The sequence below is a fragment of the Aulostomus chinensis genome, chromosome 11 (assembly GCF_037954235.1).
Source record: "Aulostomus chinensis isolate RoL2024-O1b breed Wild chromosome 11, RoL_Achi_v1.0, whole genome shotgun sequence".
Classification (NCBI taxonomy): Eukaryota; Metazoa; Chordata; class Actinopteri; order Syngnathiformes; family Aulostomidae; genus Aulostomus; species Aulostomus chinensis.
The window spans coordinates 9,470,915-9,488,979 of record NC_141330.1 but is presented as its reverse complement, the minus strand read 5'-3'; the positions used below and the strand labels follow the sequence as shown (position 1 = coordinate 9,488,979).

Sequence of the window (18,065 nt, the reverse complement as noted above, 5' to 3'; positions counted from 1 at the left end):
GGGATCACATGCAGCCAGGGGTGGAGCTTCAGACGCCCACCCCCCCCCCCCCAAAAAAAAACAATTTATGGAGGGTGGGGTGAGGACGGAGTGAGATTCATAAATCTTAACACATTCACAATTATTACAACTTTCAATTTCACACCATTGTTTTTAAAATACAAACTTATGGAATCATACAAGTATTTCTATTTTTTATATTACATTCTGCTATTTTATAATACGATCTAGTGTCTTCATATTAGTAGTGCATGTGACATGACAATCTCACTCCAGAGTTCATCATCAAGTTCATCAGAAGACACCATCCGCCCAGTGTGTAACTTTTCAATTCTTTTTCTCCCGAACATCTCGTTGGCATCAAAGCTGGAGTTCAAAGTTCATCCTTGACTATTTGGAAACAGCAGAAAACACTGATATGACTGATGGTATCAAACGCTTAACAACAAAAAAACCTCTCTGTTGTTTATGTTCCGGAGGTGTTTATCTCTCCGAGGGGTGGGAAAAAAATGGAATGAAAAAGGAATTGATATCAGATGCTGAAAGTTAGAACTAAAACAGTGAGTTTCGGTTCCACCAACGATTTTGGAAAACCGGTGATCGAGTGAGCACAGGAAAATGCCACCATTTGCATTTGTATCCATGAAATCACTTTTTAAATGCTGCAGATTGAGAAATAAATGGAAGTTTATTGAAAACAGGTTATTTTTAGCGGTTGCACATAAACAAAGCGAGGGGCTAAAGGTGCAGATTAACTGTTAATCTCCAATCTGCGCCGAAAAATGCCTTTTATCATCGAAATTCCAAAAGCAGTGCAGAGCTCAGCATTTTCAACGATAGCCTCTGAGATTTCCTCCTCTTGATAATGTGAAACTAAAATCTGTGACATCTTTATGACTGCTTTTAATACGCAACACCTTAAAGTTGCTATATTGCTCCCGTTAAAAATACTTAACGCTCCACGAAATGATAGACTTCATTCTAATAACTGTCACGAAGAGAGACAATTCAAGCACAAACATACATGTTCTGCTTTTATTTTCAACAAATGCATGAAGGAAACGGTCACTTGAAATGGACAAAATGTTAATGGCTTCTCTCGACTCCACTTTAAACCTTCATTTAATTTTGGTTCCACATGAAATGCTGATTATTTAATGAACAAGACCCTGCATAAATATAATACCATGTCATACTTTAATGAAAACCTTTTATTTTTTCCTCACTGAGCCACTTTTCTTGTCTGACTTCAACTTCTTCCCAGCTGTCTTTCCTTGGGACAAATTCTCGTACACATCCTCGTTCCTGCAAAGAGACAGAGAAGCATTAGTGATTTCTTCACTATGTTCACTATACTTGTATAAGAAGGAGACGACTGATTAAACAGAGACTCGCTGGAAGTGAATCAGAGGTTAATGAACACTGCTGCTGTTGCAGGAGAATGATTTAAACTGACCAAGCAGCCATAAATCAATCACTCAAAGCTGCCAGACAACTATTCAGAGCTCCAAGTGGGTCAAAGTTCACCGTGTGAATGCGGGCGGTCTATCTCTTCTAATTAGTTAATTAGAACAATGCCCACTTTATACATGAGGCTGATACTCTTCTGCTTCCACAAAATTTGAGGGATTTCGTATTTAGAGGTGAATGTTTCAGATCATGTATTTTTCATATAAAGGACCCTATAATCTTTAACATTTGAAAAAAATGTGAGGCAAATCCATCAAGGCATGTAAGTTTGGTTTCTGTAATCCACTACAGCTGCAACAGGAAGTGAGTAACAGCCACCAAAAACTGCCGGGAATCAGCTTAGACCAGAGCGGCAGCTGCAGGGGACAGACCATAAAGTCTCACAAACAGGTTTCAGAGAGGAGATAAATTGCAAACAAAAAACCAAAAAACGAATTCAATCAATTTTTAAAAAGTGAATACTTCTAGACAGATTTGAGAGAAGAAATGAAGCTAGCCAGTCCGATCTCATGCCAGAGCTGTCTCTGTCCTAGCGCTCAGTCTCCAATGGTTTCTAGTCTTGAGGAATTACTAAAACCACTTCAACAGTGGGGGAAAATAACTGTTAACATTCAGCTTTAGCCTGCAAAGGCAACAACCTCTGTAGTCTCATTTAGCCACTTGTTAGCAACTGCATTTTTCACCACTGAGAGGCTCAAAAGAAACGAACAAAGATGCTCGTTAGTTCTGATGCTCAGATCCTGTAGATATCCATCCATCCATCCATCCATTTTCTATCACTTATCCTGTTAAGGGTCACGGGGGGGCTAGAGCCTATCCCAGCAGCCTTCGGGCGAGAGGCGGGGTTCACCCAGGACAGGTCGGCAGTCCACCCTGTAGATATCTTAGAAGATATTCTACTGAATAATGTAAGCTCTGACCTGAAGGTGGTGCAAGAGGAAAAGCCACAGGATCACCAAATTCTGTTGGATTTACCCCCGGTGCTCAATATTTGCACAAAATTTCATGTTAAGTTATCCAAAAGCTCCTGAGGTATTTCATGCCTCCGTGCTGCTCGCGAAGCTAAAATCTCCCTCATTCACGGATGGCCTCATTGTTCTGTCTCACTCTCTTGAGTTCTACTTAAAACCCCCCAAAAAAACCATCACAGACAACGTAGATTTTGTAACTGCATTTCTTGTCAAGTCTGAAGAAAACTGGACTTAACGGAGAGTTTCTGTACGTTGGTTCCTTCTCCCAACTGTTAACCTTGTTTTCAGATCTCGAGTGTCTGCCTCTCAGCTCTTCCCCTCACAAACTGCTGACATAAGGCTGGAGACGGTGACGAAGTCATGTTTTTAAAAAGAAAGTAGGACAGCAGTGTGAGGTTTAGAGGAGTAATGTGAATGTATTAAGGGCACTCCTTTCACACACACACACACACACGTATACACACACACACACACACACACTCACTTTGAGAGTTTCTTGGTCACTGGCGGGTGTTGAAGTTTCAGATTTCCATACTCCCTCTCAGCTTCCTGGAGAAAAGTGAGACAGAAACGCTTCAGATATGACTGATACAGGAACACAGAGGAGGAAGGTCATGTGACTGGTTTTGTCTATGTGGTCGATTTTTTTCCTGTCTATCAAGGTCGAAGTTCAGTTTTCACAAACTTCTACTGATAATGTATCATCCTGCTGCCATTGAACTTGTCTGCTCTGGTCTTCGAGTACAGAGTCAAAAGGGCAAAATGGGCTGTTGACAAATGTGTTCTACAGTTCCCTCTGAACTTCTCCTCCTCACCATGGAGGCGCTGTCTTTAGCCTTGGTGGTCTGGATGTACTCTGACACAGCCAGGTAGATGAACTTGTACTGGGCCTCTGTCTGCACCATACCAGACCGCTGCTCCCGCACCATCTGGATGAATTTGGGGATGTCAATATCACAGTTCAGACCTGGAGAGAGTAGAGAGAAACAATTTAATGGAGCTTTGACTGGAACACATCTCAAAAACTGATTCCTGTAAATATCTTTTACCTATAGTGTCAATGGTCTGCAGGATCATGTCGATCACCATGATGGTCCCTGTCCGACCGATTCCAGCACTGGAAAAAATCCACAGCAGAGTCCAAATTAAGATTATTAACTGAGTCAAAAAGTAGCGATCAGCAAGGTCATTGGAGGTGAATCGTGAAATCAAATTTATTCTTGGATGCAGAGTGAAGATTAATCGCTTTCATACTTTTTTTCTTTTCCTTATCTCGCAGAGATAAGAGAGACTTGATGCCTCGATAGTAGCTGATGAGGCAAAGAGGTTGTCAGATGATTACAAAAATAAGAAATATAAAAAAATGATTCCTGTTTATCGTTCATACTGCTTGCAAGTGACTGATACCTAACTCACGACAAGCTGTCATATGTTAATATTTCTTTGATTTAAAAATAGAGCAGCTGTGTTACATGAAAATGCGGGGCGGCTTATTACTGCTTTGCGAACATGTGTACATTACAAATAACTTACATAAGGGTCTTAGAATCATTTAACAAACAAGTTAACCCTCAAATCACAAGCAGAAAATTCCAAAAGGATAAACTGTCAGTTGACTCAAGACTTTACCTTCAGCTGCTACTAATCTTAATCCCGAAAATATGATCATTTTAATCTTAAACCTGTACTGCCTCTGAGTTTAAGATTACAAAACCTGAGTTTTGACAACAACAAAAAATTCAGCAAGTCAGGTGACTTATCTTCTTTTTTTTTTAATCTGTATCTATTATTTGTAGTCTTCCTTTGCCACCACTGGAGTGGCCCTGGGGCACAGCTGAACCCTCAGAGGGACTACAGACCTTCTGAGATTTTCAAGCTGTTTTGTTTTCTTAACACGGATTTTCTTAATATTATCTGCAACAACATCAACAGAAATGCAAAGCAGAGGCATGTGAAACAGTCCTGGATTGCTGAAGACATGTTGAGGCACTGTCATCCTGGCCTGTTGAAGCCCTCTGCTATGAGAGAGGAAGGTTAACGCTCGCTATTTATAACGCCAACAAATATGATGATGGGATTGTTGTCATATCAGCTATAAACCTTGACACCTTACAGTGCCTGTCCCTACCTGCAGTGGATGATCATGGGCCCTGCACCAGGGTATTCAGCCTGTTTAGAGTTCACTTGTGTGAGGAAGCTGAGGATGCCGCCTGGCTCCTGGGGGACACCATGGTCGGGCCAGCTCATGTACTGGTAGTGCCAGATGGCACGAGAATGTTTGGGCTGTGAACAGAAAGAAAATGGTGAGAGTGACTCCAAAAGATGTTTTTGTAATTCTGAGTCTCATACGCAAACATAGGAGAGCACAGCGAGTTCAGATGTTACCTTGTTCACATGAGCGACTTCCAGTTTTCTGACTTTGTAATCAGTAGCTTCTCTTTCAGACTCCAAGGTCACCACATATGGGCCCATCTCCTTGGGGATCTGAAGCTCTGGCCAGTAGGGCACACATTTATTCTGCAGGAAATAGAGAAAAGCTGAAGAAAGTCAAATTCTAAAAATATAAACAAGAATTGCTCTATGAAAGGAAACTCTTAAAGGTTAAATAGTCAATACTTCTACAAAAACCTCAGGGACTTTGCGCTACTTGGCACAAATAATGTTCAGATGATGCAGTGTATCTTCCTAATGTTGACCCCATCTGTAGAAATCTCTTTAGGTTTACTTTTATTTGAATATCAAGACGATTCACCTCGATCAGAAACCTCAGCCAGGTCCAGTGATGAAGGGGTTAAATGTGCTTCACTCACACTTGAAGGCTAAAGCTTCACAAACGCGAAACAGCAATTTGTCCAGCACGTCAACGGCTTCCTCACCAGAGCTCTTTTGATCTACTAGGCCAGTTGATATAACCCAGCGGATCTTATTAAATCAGGTGAGTGATCGTCGTCACTAATGACGCTAATGCCCGATGGAGGACGTGACGCAAGACTTGGCATTTTCAGTGGCTGAGACCTGCAGGCGGCTCTCATCTTAAATACAAGATTATAGAGCACAGAAGCCGTGTAAACCACTGGAGGGAAATCTTCAGCTTCTTGTTTTTAAGTAAAAGAAAACAGGAAGTGTTTCCAGGTCGTTTCAAACAGATCAAGATATTTCCTGAGTGTTATGATACTGACCCGCCCTTTCTCCACCTCTCTCGTTGTCATGACGATCACCCTCGTGTTCTCCTGCCACACCATCTGCCAGAAATCATTGACAGTTGTTGCTAGACAACCCTGGGTGGCGATGTAAACTTTCTGATCTACCGACTCCCACAAGGTGTTCTGCAAAAAAAACAGAGACAGAAGCAAGGAATTCACTTCAGTAAACAAATACAAGCGCCAGGGTTCATATAATCATGAAATATCTGGAAGAGTCTGAGTAGAGAGAAGAGAAAGTCATATTTTTCAGATCTAGAAAAGTTTCTGACAAATAAATAAAGCCAGAAAACATTGAAAAGTTTTAAAAAGTTGCTAAATAGAGTAGCGAGAGTATACAGTATGTGGTCCAGTTATCAGAAATTCATTTGTGAAAACGTGTACGAGCCCTGAACTTTCCGTGAATGTAGGAAAAAAAGAGACTGATCAAAGTTTTCCTCTTTGTGTTTGTCATTCAGTGTCACCGAGAGGTCGTTGGAGACTTACTCTCACATAGTTGGCGTTGATGTAGTCAGAACCCACAACATTAGCGTCGGCGTTCTGCAGGGTGACCCTGGTGTCATTGACTGGCAGGGAAAGAGGGAAATAACACGCAGTTGAAGGCATCAGAAAGTAAAGTCAAACATAAACATGTTTAATTGGAATACGGAGAAGCTGAAGGACTCACAGGGAAGAATGTTCTTGTATCTGTTCTTGCTCTTGTTCTCTGGCCTCTGGCCCTCCTCTCGGCTCTTCTTCACCTTCGCCTCCAACTTTTGTAAAGCCTGGGGTGGGGGGGGGGGGGGGGTGGGATGCTTGGTGACTGGTGTATTTATACTGTATCCCAGCACTGTACTACATACTCCAATAAGACAGTATCCATAAAAAGGGATTAAACTGCGTATATTAGTACAGCCTCAATCAGTAAAACAACTTCCGACAAGATCTTCACCAAATAACGACAATCAGTTAGCTGAAAAATATGAACACCATATTAATTTTCAAATTACACGTTAGAAGTTTCTCTACTTCCTGTTTCTTGTTGATTTTTCGTTAAACAAACAAGAAACCTGAAGTCACAACCTTGGTTGAATGGAAATAACGATCTTCCTTTTCACTATAGACACATTACATATTAATAATTAAACAGTCAGCATTGTTGTAAATTGTTGTCATTTTTGTAGCCTTGGTCACCAGCATCTGCATTTTATTAGCTATTTGGAAATCCAAGTAATGTTGAGGATGCTTAAGGGATTTTAAGAGAATTTTTTTTGATTAAAACAAAATTACACTGACTTTTTTCTAAAAACATGCAGAAACAATTACAATATCCTTTTTTTTTTTTTTATTTAATGCAAATCCAGATAAAAGTTTTATTAAAAACTCTCAGGGGTATAATTTTTCATTCAATCACTGCGCAAATGGAAGCCACAAACTGCCACTAATGGTTTTGTAAATGTGGCGAGACAAGTGATGGTTTGGGTAGCAGATCTGCATGAAACATAAAAGCGAGCATTAGTCTACATGCTCCAACTGTCCTTCTAGTTGCGCTCTGAGTATCACTCTTCCAGTACAAATACACAAAAAGTAGCGAGTATTTTCCACCACCAGCAGGTGGTACTATACAGCCACTAGGTGACAGTCACCCAACGTGAGGAAATATTTCATTTCATCAGGTTTGTTGTTCATTGTCACCAAACATCTCCCTTTTTTTTCGGTTTCTACAACATAAGGGGTCTCAGTGAGGAACAGTGCTGTATGTCTCACGTCAAACTCCTCCCAGAAGCCCGCCTTGCTCTTCTCTCCCTCGGCCTGCTGCTGCAGCAGCGTGGTCTCGTCCAGCTGTTTCACTCTGCTGTCGATATCTGCTGCATTCACTCGGGTAGAGTAATATGGCTACAGGGACACAGAGAGAGAAAATGCGTCGGATAATTCAGAACAGACAAATGCGCCGCACGTCGTCATGACACGAGAGCAGAGAACGTTCACCTGTCTGAGATGCACCCAGTTCCCCGTGATCTCCTCAATGCCTTTGCGTTTGTAGAACTCCACCAAGTCTGTTAACGTGTCAAATGTCTCAGAGCCTCCAACTGTATACCTGCCATTCTACACACCCACACACACAAACACACGTCAATCATTTTAACACACTTTGTTTAAGAACTTTTGATGGAGCACGGTTTCTGAATCCGCATCAGCCAAAATCAAAACGAAATGCACATAAAAGTGCAATAAAAGTTTTAAGGGTTAACAACAATTGATTCAATAAATGAATAACTGGCGAGAATAACAGCTTCTGTATACCGACAATTTGATATGGGTCCAGATTAGACATGAGTGTGGCTTGAAAGCTCACCAGATCTCTGCCACGTGGACATGAAAAGGGCTTTGTGTCCCTTCTTGTAATCTAAAATAAATCCGCCGCAGACGAACAGCGACTGCTATTTACATAAAGACCCAACTGTGTACAGATAAATGAAAAATGCAAAACTTCTATTGCAATTGATCACCGGGGGGTGGGGGTGGGGGGGGGATTTCTGAGAAAATGAGTCTAAGAAAAAGTTGCTGTGCTGCTGACTGGCTGGAGTTCAGAGAGGGAGTCTATAAGTTTTGAATGTAGAGTCTCAACATGCAACATTGGTTTCCAGGCCCACTTGAGTGTTCTGATATTCTGTAGCCTGTATGGGTCTTAATTTAGGAGTAACTCTCCTCAGCATACACTGTGAGAATCACCAGAAAGGTTTAATGAAAATCATATTCCCAGTTACACATGAAACAAGTCAAATTAAAGTTTCAAATGAAAATATTTTCATTTGTCATTTTAACAGTTTTATAAAAAGCGTGAGTGGGATACAGTTAGTTAATTACATTTTTAATTACTTATGTTGTGGGTTTTTTTTTTTTAATATGATGATATTCCAGTTACTATCACTATGTTAATTTTAGACATAAATCTTTATGCAGTTTTACTTTGTTGTGAAGATAAAACTGTACTTCAGAAAGTGCAGAACCCTGCTAACACCTGATTTAAATGAAAATCAATTATTTCTCAAGGACTGCATTTAATTCAAAGCATATTTCTATGTTTGATTACCCTTAAATAAATCATTTTTCACCGCTTTGTGTGTCATCCTTTTCTTTTACAGAGACGTGGCAACAATCGCTGGTCAACAACAACTGCTGTTGACCCAAAGCAGAGCGGAAAGATGAGCGGCAGTCCATTATTGCTCACGAGAGGGTAAATGTTCAGACTTGAAACTTCACAGTGTCTCATCAGGGTCATCTTTGGGAATGCCCCTGAGGATTTTCATGCGTCATGAATCTAATCACTGACCACTTTCATGCACACATTAACTCACACGCTCACCAAACCAAGACACACACATGCAGGAACAAGCACCGACCTGACATATGATCTTGATGTGGGAGACCCTCTTCCCACCGGTTTTGCTCCTCTCGTCTGTCAGAACCGAGAGGACAAAATCTCCGGGCTTGGACAGGGACTCTCTGACCAGGAAGGTCCCCGACTCATCACGTGCACCCAAGAGCTTCTCAGCATTTGGACCAGACAGGTGCCCATGGTACCACCTGGTTCAGTCAAACACTCATGGTTAATCATGCAGCTTCTACAATGACCTGCACAACATCAGAGGTTTTCATGCTCTGAGTGGCAACTGGGGTTCTCATGCAGATTCTTCAGCATTAAATAGATTGCATGAAATTTTTAAAAAAAGGGTCAATAAAATATGATCACAACTGAAAAGCAGAAACAGAACATAGTGTCCTTTTGTTTTTCCACTGCCGTCTACCGTCTAAGTCCAGCAAGTACACTGACTGGACTACTGTGTGGAAGAATCACAGGCATTCAATAAAAAGTGAAAAACAGAGTATGCAGATGTTTTTTTCAAAAGGTGCATCGTGTATTTCGGTGCACCTGTGAGTATGTGTGTGTGTGTGTGTGTGTGCATGTTTGTCAAGCATGTGTGAATAAGTGAATGTGCACTCAGTCAGGTTTGCTTGCGACTTAATTTTAGACGAGTTCTCAATTTCTTCTTCTGCACTTCCTGCTTTGTGGTTGGAAAATTTCTGATGACAGATTTTGTGGCTGAGAAGGACACAGTATTTATAGCCTGACCCCACACACACACACACACACACACACATACATACACACACACCCACACACCTCTTCAGTATGTAACAACCACAACCCTTTCCCCCTGCTGTGTTTGTACATGTTATCAAATATTCAATTCTTTGATTTATTTCTGTTCACAGTTTGTTTCAGCTGCAGCAAACAAAAGATTTTGAAGAAACTAAAGGAGACTTTTGCCGGGCAATAATTGATGGATATTTGTATATTTAGAAAACAAACTGATGAAACCAGGTGCATGCTTCTCATGCTGCTCCACACATGAGAACAGAGCAGCGCAAATGTGTGAGATGATGTTTGACTGCAATGAGAAAAACACTGGGTGAGATGAGGAAGACAGCTTGTGAGCAAGAACACGATGGAGTGTGCAATAGAGGAAGACAAGGAGGGTCTGGCCATTGCTTTCAAAAGTGTCAAAACTTAAAAGTTTCCAACCGCAACAAAAAGGAAGTTAGACAACTGGCAGAGAGAAGGACAGGGGGGAGGGCCAGGGTTACAGCTTCCAGCTTGGGTGAGGTTTAATATTACAAACACACAACAGAAAGTAGTGCCTTCCTTGATTTATACCAGGAGTAGAGATATGTACTGTTATACCTCTGTAGTTGGACATTAACTCAGTTGAGAGATAGAGAGAGAGAGAGAGAGCGACAGAGAGAGAGAGAGAGAAAGAGAGACAGGCAGACAGACAGAGTTGCAGCATTCAGGGAATTCAACTGTACTATGTGGACAGATTAGAGCAACAATACTAGTTGTCTTGCAGGATTTAAAAAAATCCTGTAGATGAGATTATCAAATAGTTGTGCAAAACCAATATCTAAATTTGCAGGTATCAGTGATCAATTCAGTGGCTGCTGAAGAGCAGGGAGGCTGATATATAATGCCGACATGTTACTGCTTTGTACTGCATACAGTAATACCCAACTAAAATACAAATGCAGTAGTCTGTGTAGGTTCTCATTCATCCAGGTCATCGTAGATCGAAGCGAAGTAAAATCTGGTCAACTGGACGTAAGTTTATCTTGAATGCAGTAGTGCGACAATGTTGAGTCTCAAACAGGACTGATGTAAGATTTTGTTCTTTCTCTTGTTGTTGTTGTTGTTATCGTCCACTCTCTCTCTCTTTTTAAGTGCATTCTGAGTTTGCATCATAAATAAGATATCCAATAAATAATAAATGTCATCCCATAAGGACTTTTTTTAAAGAAAACTTTTCTTAGAAAGTGAAAATTCCACATTGCTCTACTGGGAGTAAGAGAATTACATACAGAATAATACTTTCTATACTTTGAAATATGGGATTTTTCTGCTTAAGACTTGTATTTTTATTCTAAATGATTAACACGGACGTTACTCTATTAATGCAACACGCAACACACAACACATCACGTTCACACAGTTACAAGTTCAACCCTGGAAGCTGCTCCAGCAGTTGCAGTTTAGGGTCTTGCTCAACAGCACCTCAGCTGGGATAATGGGGGAGTTCATCCTTCCTTTCACAAGATACAATTCAAGTGAATGCACCTAAGTACTTTCCACATGCGAGCACAGTGACGCTGTTGATGTTATCAATGAGCTGTAACAGACATAGGAACGAAGCGTCTTGATGTCTGAGCTGTGGGCGTTAACTGACTCACAGTCTGAAGACGCCATCACGTCAAAATAATTGAGATGAAAAAGTAGTCGACCTTAACCACCTGACCAAACACCATTCTACCAACCCAATATGTAGGCGGAGGCAGCTCATGGAAGCCAAAGCGTTAAGGCCACATGAACCTCGTGGGGGTTGAAGAGGTGAGTGTTCGGACCTCTCTGTGGTGGGGTCCGAGGAGTTGAGGGGGTATTTGAGCTCGATGATGGTGCCGTCTTTGTCCTGCAGGATTCCATTATCAGCTGTATAGTACTCCACCAGCTCCGACAGAGTGGCAAACTTTTCCCCGCCGTACAGGTCGTAGTAGTCTCCAGTGTTCTGGATGCGGATGTGGGTCACCAGCTCGCCCACCCTAAGGTGAACACCACAGTCAGACCACATTAACGGACGACAGTAAAGAGAACATCTTTCTCCACAGTTCCGGGCTGTGAAGATTGAAACTGCACAATAATATTTCCAACAAGTCAAAATGATAAGAAATGTTTCCTCACAGTTTCATTTATTTATTGTGTAACTGTGGATCAGTGCAAAGCCCGAGCAGTTCTACGTACGAGAGCTTTTCTCTCATCATTTACAACCGGGGATGTTGGACAAAAATCGAGAAAAAACTAGAGGATTATTTACTCTTATTTCTGGGACATATTATGAAGCAAAGTCTTACAAAACTACCAGGTCACATTAAAAGATCCACCCAATACGCACGTCTTCAGGCTTTATATTAATTAAACCGAACAAGTACATTTCAGAAAATATGATATTAGACAGAGTTTTCAGGGTGTACACTTTTATCTGTATTTATGGAAGTGGAGTGAGCTTTGTTTTCACTCTGAGTGTAATTGTAGTATAGTAGTCGTAGGGACAGTGTGAAAAAGTGTATCTCTTCACAAATTTAACGCGACTTCTTTTTGTCACTTAACGTTCCATTTTACAGATGTGTGGTCTCAAGTCACACGACTGAGGTCCGAGCGGTAGATTTGATTATTTCAGACTCGACAAAATAAAAATAATCTCGAATTTCTATTTTGATTTAACACTCTTGACATCGCTGTCCGGGTCTTGCGTCTTAAGACTTGAAAGATTTTAGCTCATTTTAGTGCAGTTGGATTAGAGTGACCTGCAGCAGACAGAGGAGCAAAACTGTAATAAATACACAAATGTGATAAACACAACCTTTAATGAAGCAGTCAGACTTTTTGTAAATCTAATAACTACTAAAATTGGCTTCATCATTAGGAGATGACACTTCTTTAAAAGTATAGTGTCGTCTCCGAATGACAAAGCCAGTGTTGGTAGTTCGAACTCGCAGGTCAAAGCTTTAGACTGGTGACTTCTTTGAGACGTGCCTGTTTTGACTTGAGGCTCAAGCCTAAAGATTTCTGCAAAAATACTAACATGGGTCCCACCGCTGCCATTTAATGCCACTTTATACTTCTACTCTATGACAATTTGTTCCAGTACTTTTATTTGAAACTTACACATTTCTGATAGTAAAACATGAAACAGGTAGAATACTTTAATTCTCTACAATTACAACACTTTTTAAAGATGCTATCCTGCACGCTGAACACTTTTATTTTCAACACTTGCAGTACATTTTGCAGACAAAGCTTCTAGCCTTTTACTTGAAGTAGTTTTAGACGACTGCATTTCCCCTTAATAAAACTATTAAGAGTAGTTCTTCCTTCACTGAATTGAGGTATTCATTTGTAATAATGCACTAATTATAACGCAGCTGTTCATATTTTTGCAAATAAAAAAACATTCCACTGCAATAATTTAAAAAAGGAACCAGATCAATGTGTTTTACTTTAAAAAGTAATATCACAGCGAGATGTGATGATGTCACACTCAGCGCAGGCAGTGGAATATTTGATTTTTTTCTGTCCAATAGTGTTTGAGGCCATGTTTTATCACATTCATCTACATAAAAGAAATTCCAACATGCTAAAAGAAAAGAAGAAACTTGCTGTAGCAGCAGAGTGAAGTTGGAGGAGAAAGAAAAGAGAGAAAGTCATTTTGTTGTTTTGAGGAGTGCACTACCTGACAGATAGAGAGAAATCTCCTACGTTCTTCTTGCTGGGTCGGGCCAAGAAGCTGCCATGAATGCCCCGGATCTTGAGCATTTCCTCGGCCTGCAGGCCTGTGATGTCTCTGTGGAACCACCTGCACCGACACACAAACACACAACATGTGTAAAGGTCCACCCAGTTCACCCGCTGCCTTCAGCAATGACACCTCCATCAGATAATCCTGCCATGCATGCTATTCACATGCTACAACCCCTAACCTGACATCACTCAGAGTGCAGTTAGTTAACGACAAGGTCTCTCTAAGCAGGGGATATGTGGAGCCGCTGTAGTCAGAGGAGGGTAGGTTTCAGAAAATCAGGCAATTCATATCTGTATATTTAGACACATTTTAGAAATATTAACACAGGAACAGAAATTGTCTGATGTATATCCACTGAACATGATTCAAATAGTTCAATGAATGTTTGAGGAATCTTTTAGCAGCGTAGTGGAGCTTTATTTCATCACAACGGACATCAGTCCAGACCAAATTTCAACTCTGATTTCCTGGAGAGCAACTCCGTGCGGCAGCGAAGCTCAGCTACGCTTCTAAAGTGACCCAAAAGACATTTACGAACCAGTTTAAAATCTGTGTTCGCGTCGAGACACAAAAATATAGCAAAAGGCTCTTTCCCCTCAAAATTTTTTTCTGCAACCTCGCAACTAATATTTCCTGGTCTATTTTTTTTGCAGTCATAATACAGTTGTACAGTCTGACAAACACTGAATAAAAACAATTTAATGCTGAACACCAAATTAGCTGGGAAAAAAAAATCGGTCAGATTCTTAATCCAAGACAGGATTAACACATGATTCTGTAAGCGTGCAAACACACCTACAGCGGCGCAATACCGATTTGATGAATCCTGTTGAGGATTTGTAACAATATAATATGTCACTGTCACTGTTAAATTGTCGTCAGAATTTTGCAGCATCGCCACGGCCTTGCAGAGACTCTGTACTAGCAGGGCCATAAATGTGCAGTAGCTGAGCAAATGACAGGGAACAAACCTTTGAAAATGTGAGGAACTCGCCGTGTAAACAAGTTTGAATTTAAACTGTCTGACCTTTCACACCTTTGATACGAGAAACGAAGAGAAGCATCGGTTCAAGGCAAAAGGGGAGTTTATAAAGAAATAATCGGAAAGTTAATGATAGAAAACCGCTTCTTTACCTTGTAACTAAAACATTTATGACACAATTTCTTTTTCGCAAACATATTATTACAAATCACATGATGGAGTATGACGGTCAACACAACAGCTTGGGGGGGGGGGGGGGGATGGAAACAGAGAAGTTGTCATCACACATTTCACAACACACAGTTGAGTAAAAGAGCATGAGAGCGTCCAGCGGCGCCTTGACTCACCGAACCATGTCGTCTCTTCACCTCCTCTGGGTCAAAATAGAAGAGGAGGGAAGATTAGTGAGAATGACTTGTACCTACACACGACTAACAAAAGTTAAGGCATCATCTGTTTCATTAATCTAACAAAAGAAACTGTTTCTTCCTCTTTACATTCTCATGTCACATCCACAGGAACACATGCAAAACTCTCATCTCTAATCACTTCGCATTCATGTACCTCCTCCCACTGGTACCTCAACCCAATCCAATCACTCCCAGTAAAAAAGCAGGCAAACACTTACTCGTCTCAGCTGCTTCTCAACACAACTGACACTAGTCGAGATGTTCACACACAATAAGCCCCCCCTTCTCTCTATGTCGTTCGCTCTCTCTCTCTCTCTTTCCCCTTCCTTCCTTTTTGCGGCTCCTTTCACATAATAGTGAAAGCAAGACAGGGAAAAAAAAAAACAGCTGACATGCCGGAATTCCTCCAACAGATAGAGCTGCGTTGTTTTTTTTGTTGTTGTTTTTTTAAACAACAGCCACAACAAAAACTTACCATCGTCCAAAAAACAATCATATTTAAAGTCAGGAAACTTTCCCTCTGACGCTCCATCAGTGCAAAAATAAAAGTGCAGCACTGATGGTTCAAACTGGGTAGGAGAGGGGGGATTCCTGTGTGAGCGCGCCTGTCCAGTGGTTCAGTTAGAAAGAATCATCCATGAAAAAACGCCTCTCAAACAAGGTGGCTCTTTGTGTCTGATCCAGTTCTCTGTCAAGCTTTCCCCTCTGCGTGCCCACCTGTCTGCTACTGCTGCTTCTTTACTTCCAGGTGTGTGTGTGTGTGTGTGTGTGTGTGTGTGTGTGTGTGTGTGTGTGTGTGCGTATGTTTGCCCACATGCGCATTTGAGCGTGCATAGACAAAGGTCAGAGTCACTTCCTGATTTGCAATTCAATACCTACATACTGTGTGTGTGTGTGTGTGTGTGTGTGTGTGTGTGTGTGTGCAAGCTGTTTTGAGTTGTGAAGACAAGAGGACCAATGAAGTATACAACCTGACCACCTAGTTTGTTTTTAGTTTACCCAAAAGACATTTAAGGTTACAAGCTTACCCCTACACAAAATAAATCTACAGATGAAATTTGGCAAATTAAAACCTCACAAGTTCATATTAAACGCTGTCTAATGAATTTCAGGCCTGATATTTCTAACAGTGAATCGAAGATATTTTATGACATTTTGCGGACCTGGAGACCCCCCGAACATGAGAAAAACAAGCTACTCATCATATTGACCAAAAGTAGTTTGGAGAGGGACACTTCTGGATTTATGAAACTTACCAGTATATCTGTAATTTTTCAGATAAATGGCCTTCACTAACTGTGTGTGTGTGTGTACAAAAGACTTTTTGAAATCTTTATATACAGCCCACAGTCGGCCTAATCCTGCTCTACACCCAGACAGACAACACTGCAGGTGTCTGCGAGTGGTGGTTAACACCAGCGACTGCAGTTTGAATTTGAAAAGAAGCCGTTTGGTGCCTCTTCATGTCTTCACAGCGTCAGTCTTCACCACTGTTACAAAAACGTCACTTTTTGAAAGTGAGGGCACAGTACAGAGTGCATAAGTCCGCCACAGCTAATGCTGCGTTAAACCGACCGGCCCTGACATTTGCTGAATCTTCTGTTCTCCATGCTACACCCATCCACCTGATTCCATGAGAATCAGCAGGGTAGTTTTGCAGAATCCCACTGACAGACAGAAAAACAAACACACACTAGAGGGCACCCTGAGAGGGGCACAAGTGCAGAGAGGACGACACCAGATCCAGATCGAATGTAAAATCAAATTGATTATTCCTCCTACCAATCATGATCAAAATGATGGAGTACTGCCTCTCATCTAGAAAAAATACACAGCTTTTACTTTACAGATGTTATTGCACCCATCCTCATAGCAGCATCAGAAATGCCTCGGGTACTGAGTATCAATGCAGGATCAGGATTGACAAGTCCCTGAGCCGTGTGCTGATCCCAATCCAGATCATTTATTCACCCTGACACTGGACCCTGCTACTTCCAAGCTAGCTCAGTTATCTCTGACTAATACTACAAACAGGAAATAAATTCTTCTTCACACCTGTAAAGAAGTAGCCCAGACAGGAAGTTTAGTTGTTTACACAGGCAAAGATTGATTCAGAGGAGTTAAGACAAACTGATTGATATGTGACGCATTGAATGGAGCGAATAAAATATCAGCACTGTAGTGGTATTTGATCCAGTGAAATCCCACTAATATCATCAAGGTTGTGGTTCTTACTTTGTTCTAAGGCTTCATTCAGTGGATGCACACACATTATCATGTCTTTTGGTGAGCTGCAGAATCTGTCAGAAGTACAGCAGAAATTGCGAGTGTGGTAGAAAACCAACAAGCTCCCTCATGTGACTCAAAGTTGTACTGCAGATATAACTGTGAAAAGGAATTCCTGTGACCCAGCAGTGGGTGTCGGCTTAATCTTTGGGAAAGGATTCATACTGCAATGTGGCACAACATCAGTGTGACAGAAACAAAAAAGAAAATACACACCGCTTTTGCAGTAGCGCATGTCAAACATTATGATGAACATTTACAAAGACTGCAGTGAAATAGTTGAGTTTATCAATCACAAAGCACATGAAAGACTCACCCACAAGCCATTTCAGGGCTCTTCCTCTCTGCACTCAAGGCTTCTCTCTAGGAAGTGATGAGCCGATCCCAGTCTGCTCTTTGTGTTGTAGTCTGAGATGATGTTCGTTGTCTCTATTCCCGGCAACAACTACACTCACAGAAAGAGTCAGGTTACATCGGCAAACACTTTCTGCATTCCTCGCACACTTGCAGTAAGCCTCACGTTTAACTCGCTCCCTCATGATAAGATATCAGGCTTCATTACCAGCCCAGCCGAACCTCCCGCCCTGTAATTTACTCTAATTCTCTTAATTACCTAACTATCTATGGTAGAAAATGTGCCTGTTCCTGTCCTCTCACAAGCTCCTCAATGTGCAGAGGCTTTCTTTTCCAAAATGGGCAACCATGAAAATTACTCCTGATCTTTCAAGGCGTGTGATTTGACAATGTCACTGTGAGAACAATTACACTTTTATAAGTACAGAAATGTTATTTTTAATTGTGGTAACAATGCAAGATGAAGAGTGAAGAGAGAGAAATCCATTCAGTAGCTGCTGAGA

At 41.2% G+C, this 18,065-nt stretch overlaps 1 protein-coding gene across 3 annotated transcripts; it reads right to left on the bottom strand.

The window, feature by feature from the left end:
• Positions 1-768: 768 nt before the first annotated feature.
• ptpn6 (protein tyrosine phosphatase non-receptor type 6) lies at positions 769-17,701 on the bottom strand. Of its 3 annotated transcripts, none has more exons than XM_086218218.1 (16): positions 15,398-15,651; positions 14,860-14,885; positions 13,462-13,584; positions 11,579-11,773; positions 9,025-9,208; positions 7,610-7,726; positions 7,388-7,516; positions 6,309-6,405; positions 6,128-6,207; positions 5,621-5,767; positions 4,827-4,958; positions 4,570-4,724; positions 3,491-3,558; positions 3,257-3,408; positions 2,926-2,990; positions 770-1,305 (listed from the first exon to the last, which is right to left on the bottom strand). In XM_086218218.1, exons 2-16 carry the CDS (start codon positions 14,865-14,867, stop codon positions 1,212-1,214), a joined length of 1,746 nt encoding a protein of 581 aa, XP_086074344.1. In that variant the 5' UTR covers positions 14,868-14,885; positions 15,398-15,651; the 3' UTR covers positions 770-1,211. The 3 variants fall into 3 exon arrangements, with proteins under 3 accessions (XP_086074342.1, XP_086074344.1, XP_086074343.1); XM_086218217.1 differs by lacking the exon at positions 15,398-15,651 and adding an exon at positions 15,141-15,376; XM_086218216.1 differs by lacking the exons at positions 14,860-14,885; positions 15,398-15,651 and adding an exon at positions 17,525-17,701 and having other exon boundaries at positions 769-1,305.
• Between the last annotated feature and the right edge of the window lie 364 nt (positions 17,702-18,065).

Bases quoted from the DNA above. Each gene is read 5' to 3' on its own strand.
- ptpn6 (XM_086218216.1), bottom strand. The intron at 11,774-13,461 runs GTAGTGCACTCC...TGTTCACCTTAG, and splicing joins GATTTCTCTCTATCTGTCAG to GGTGGGCGAGCTGGTGACCC. The intron at 2,991-3,256 runs GTGAGGAGGAGA...ACTTTTCTCCAG, and splicing joins CTAAAGACAGCGCCTCCATG to GAAGCTGAGAGGGAGTATGG.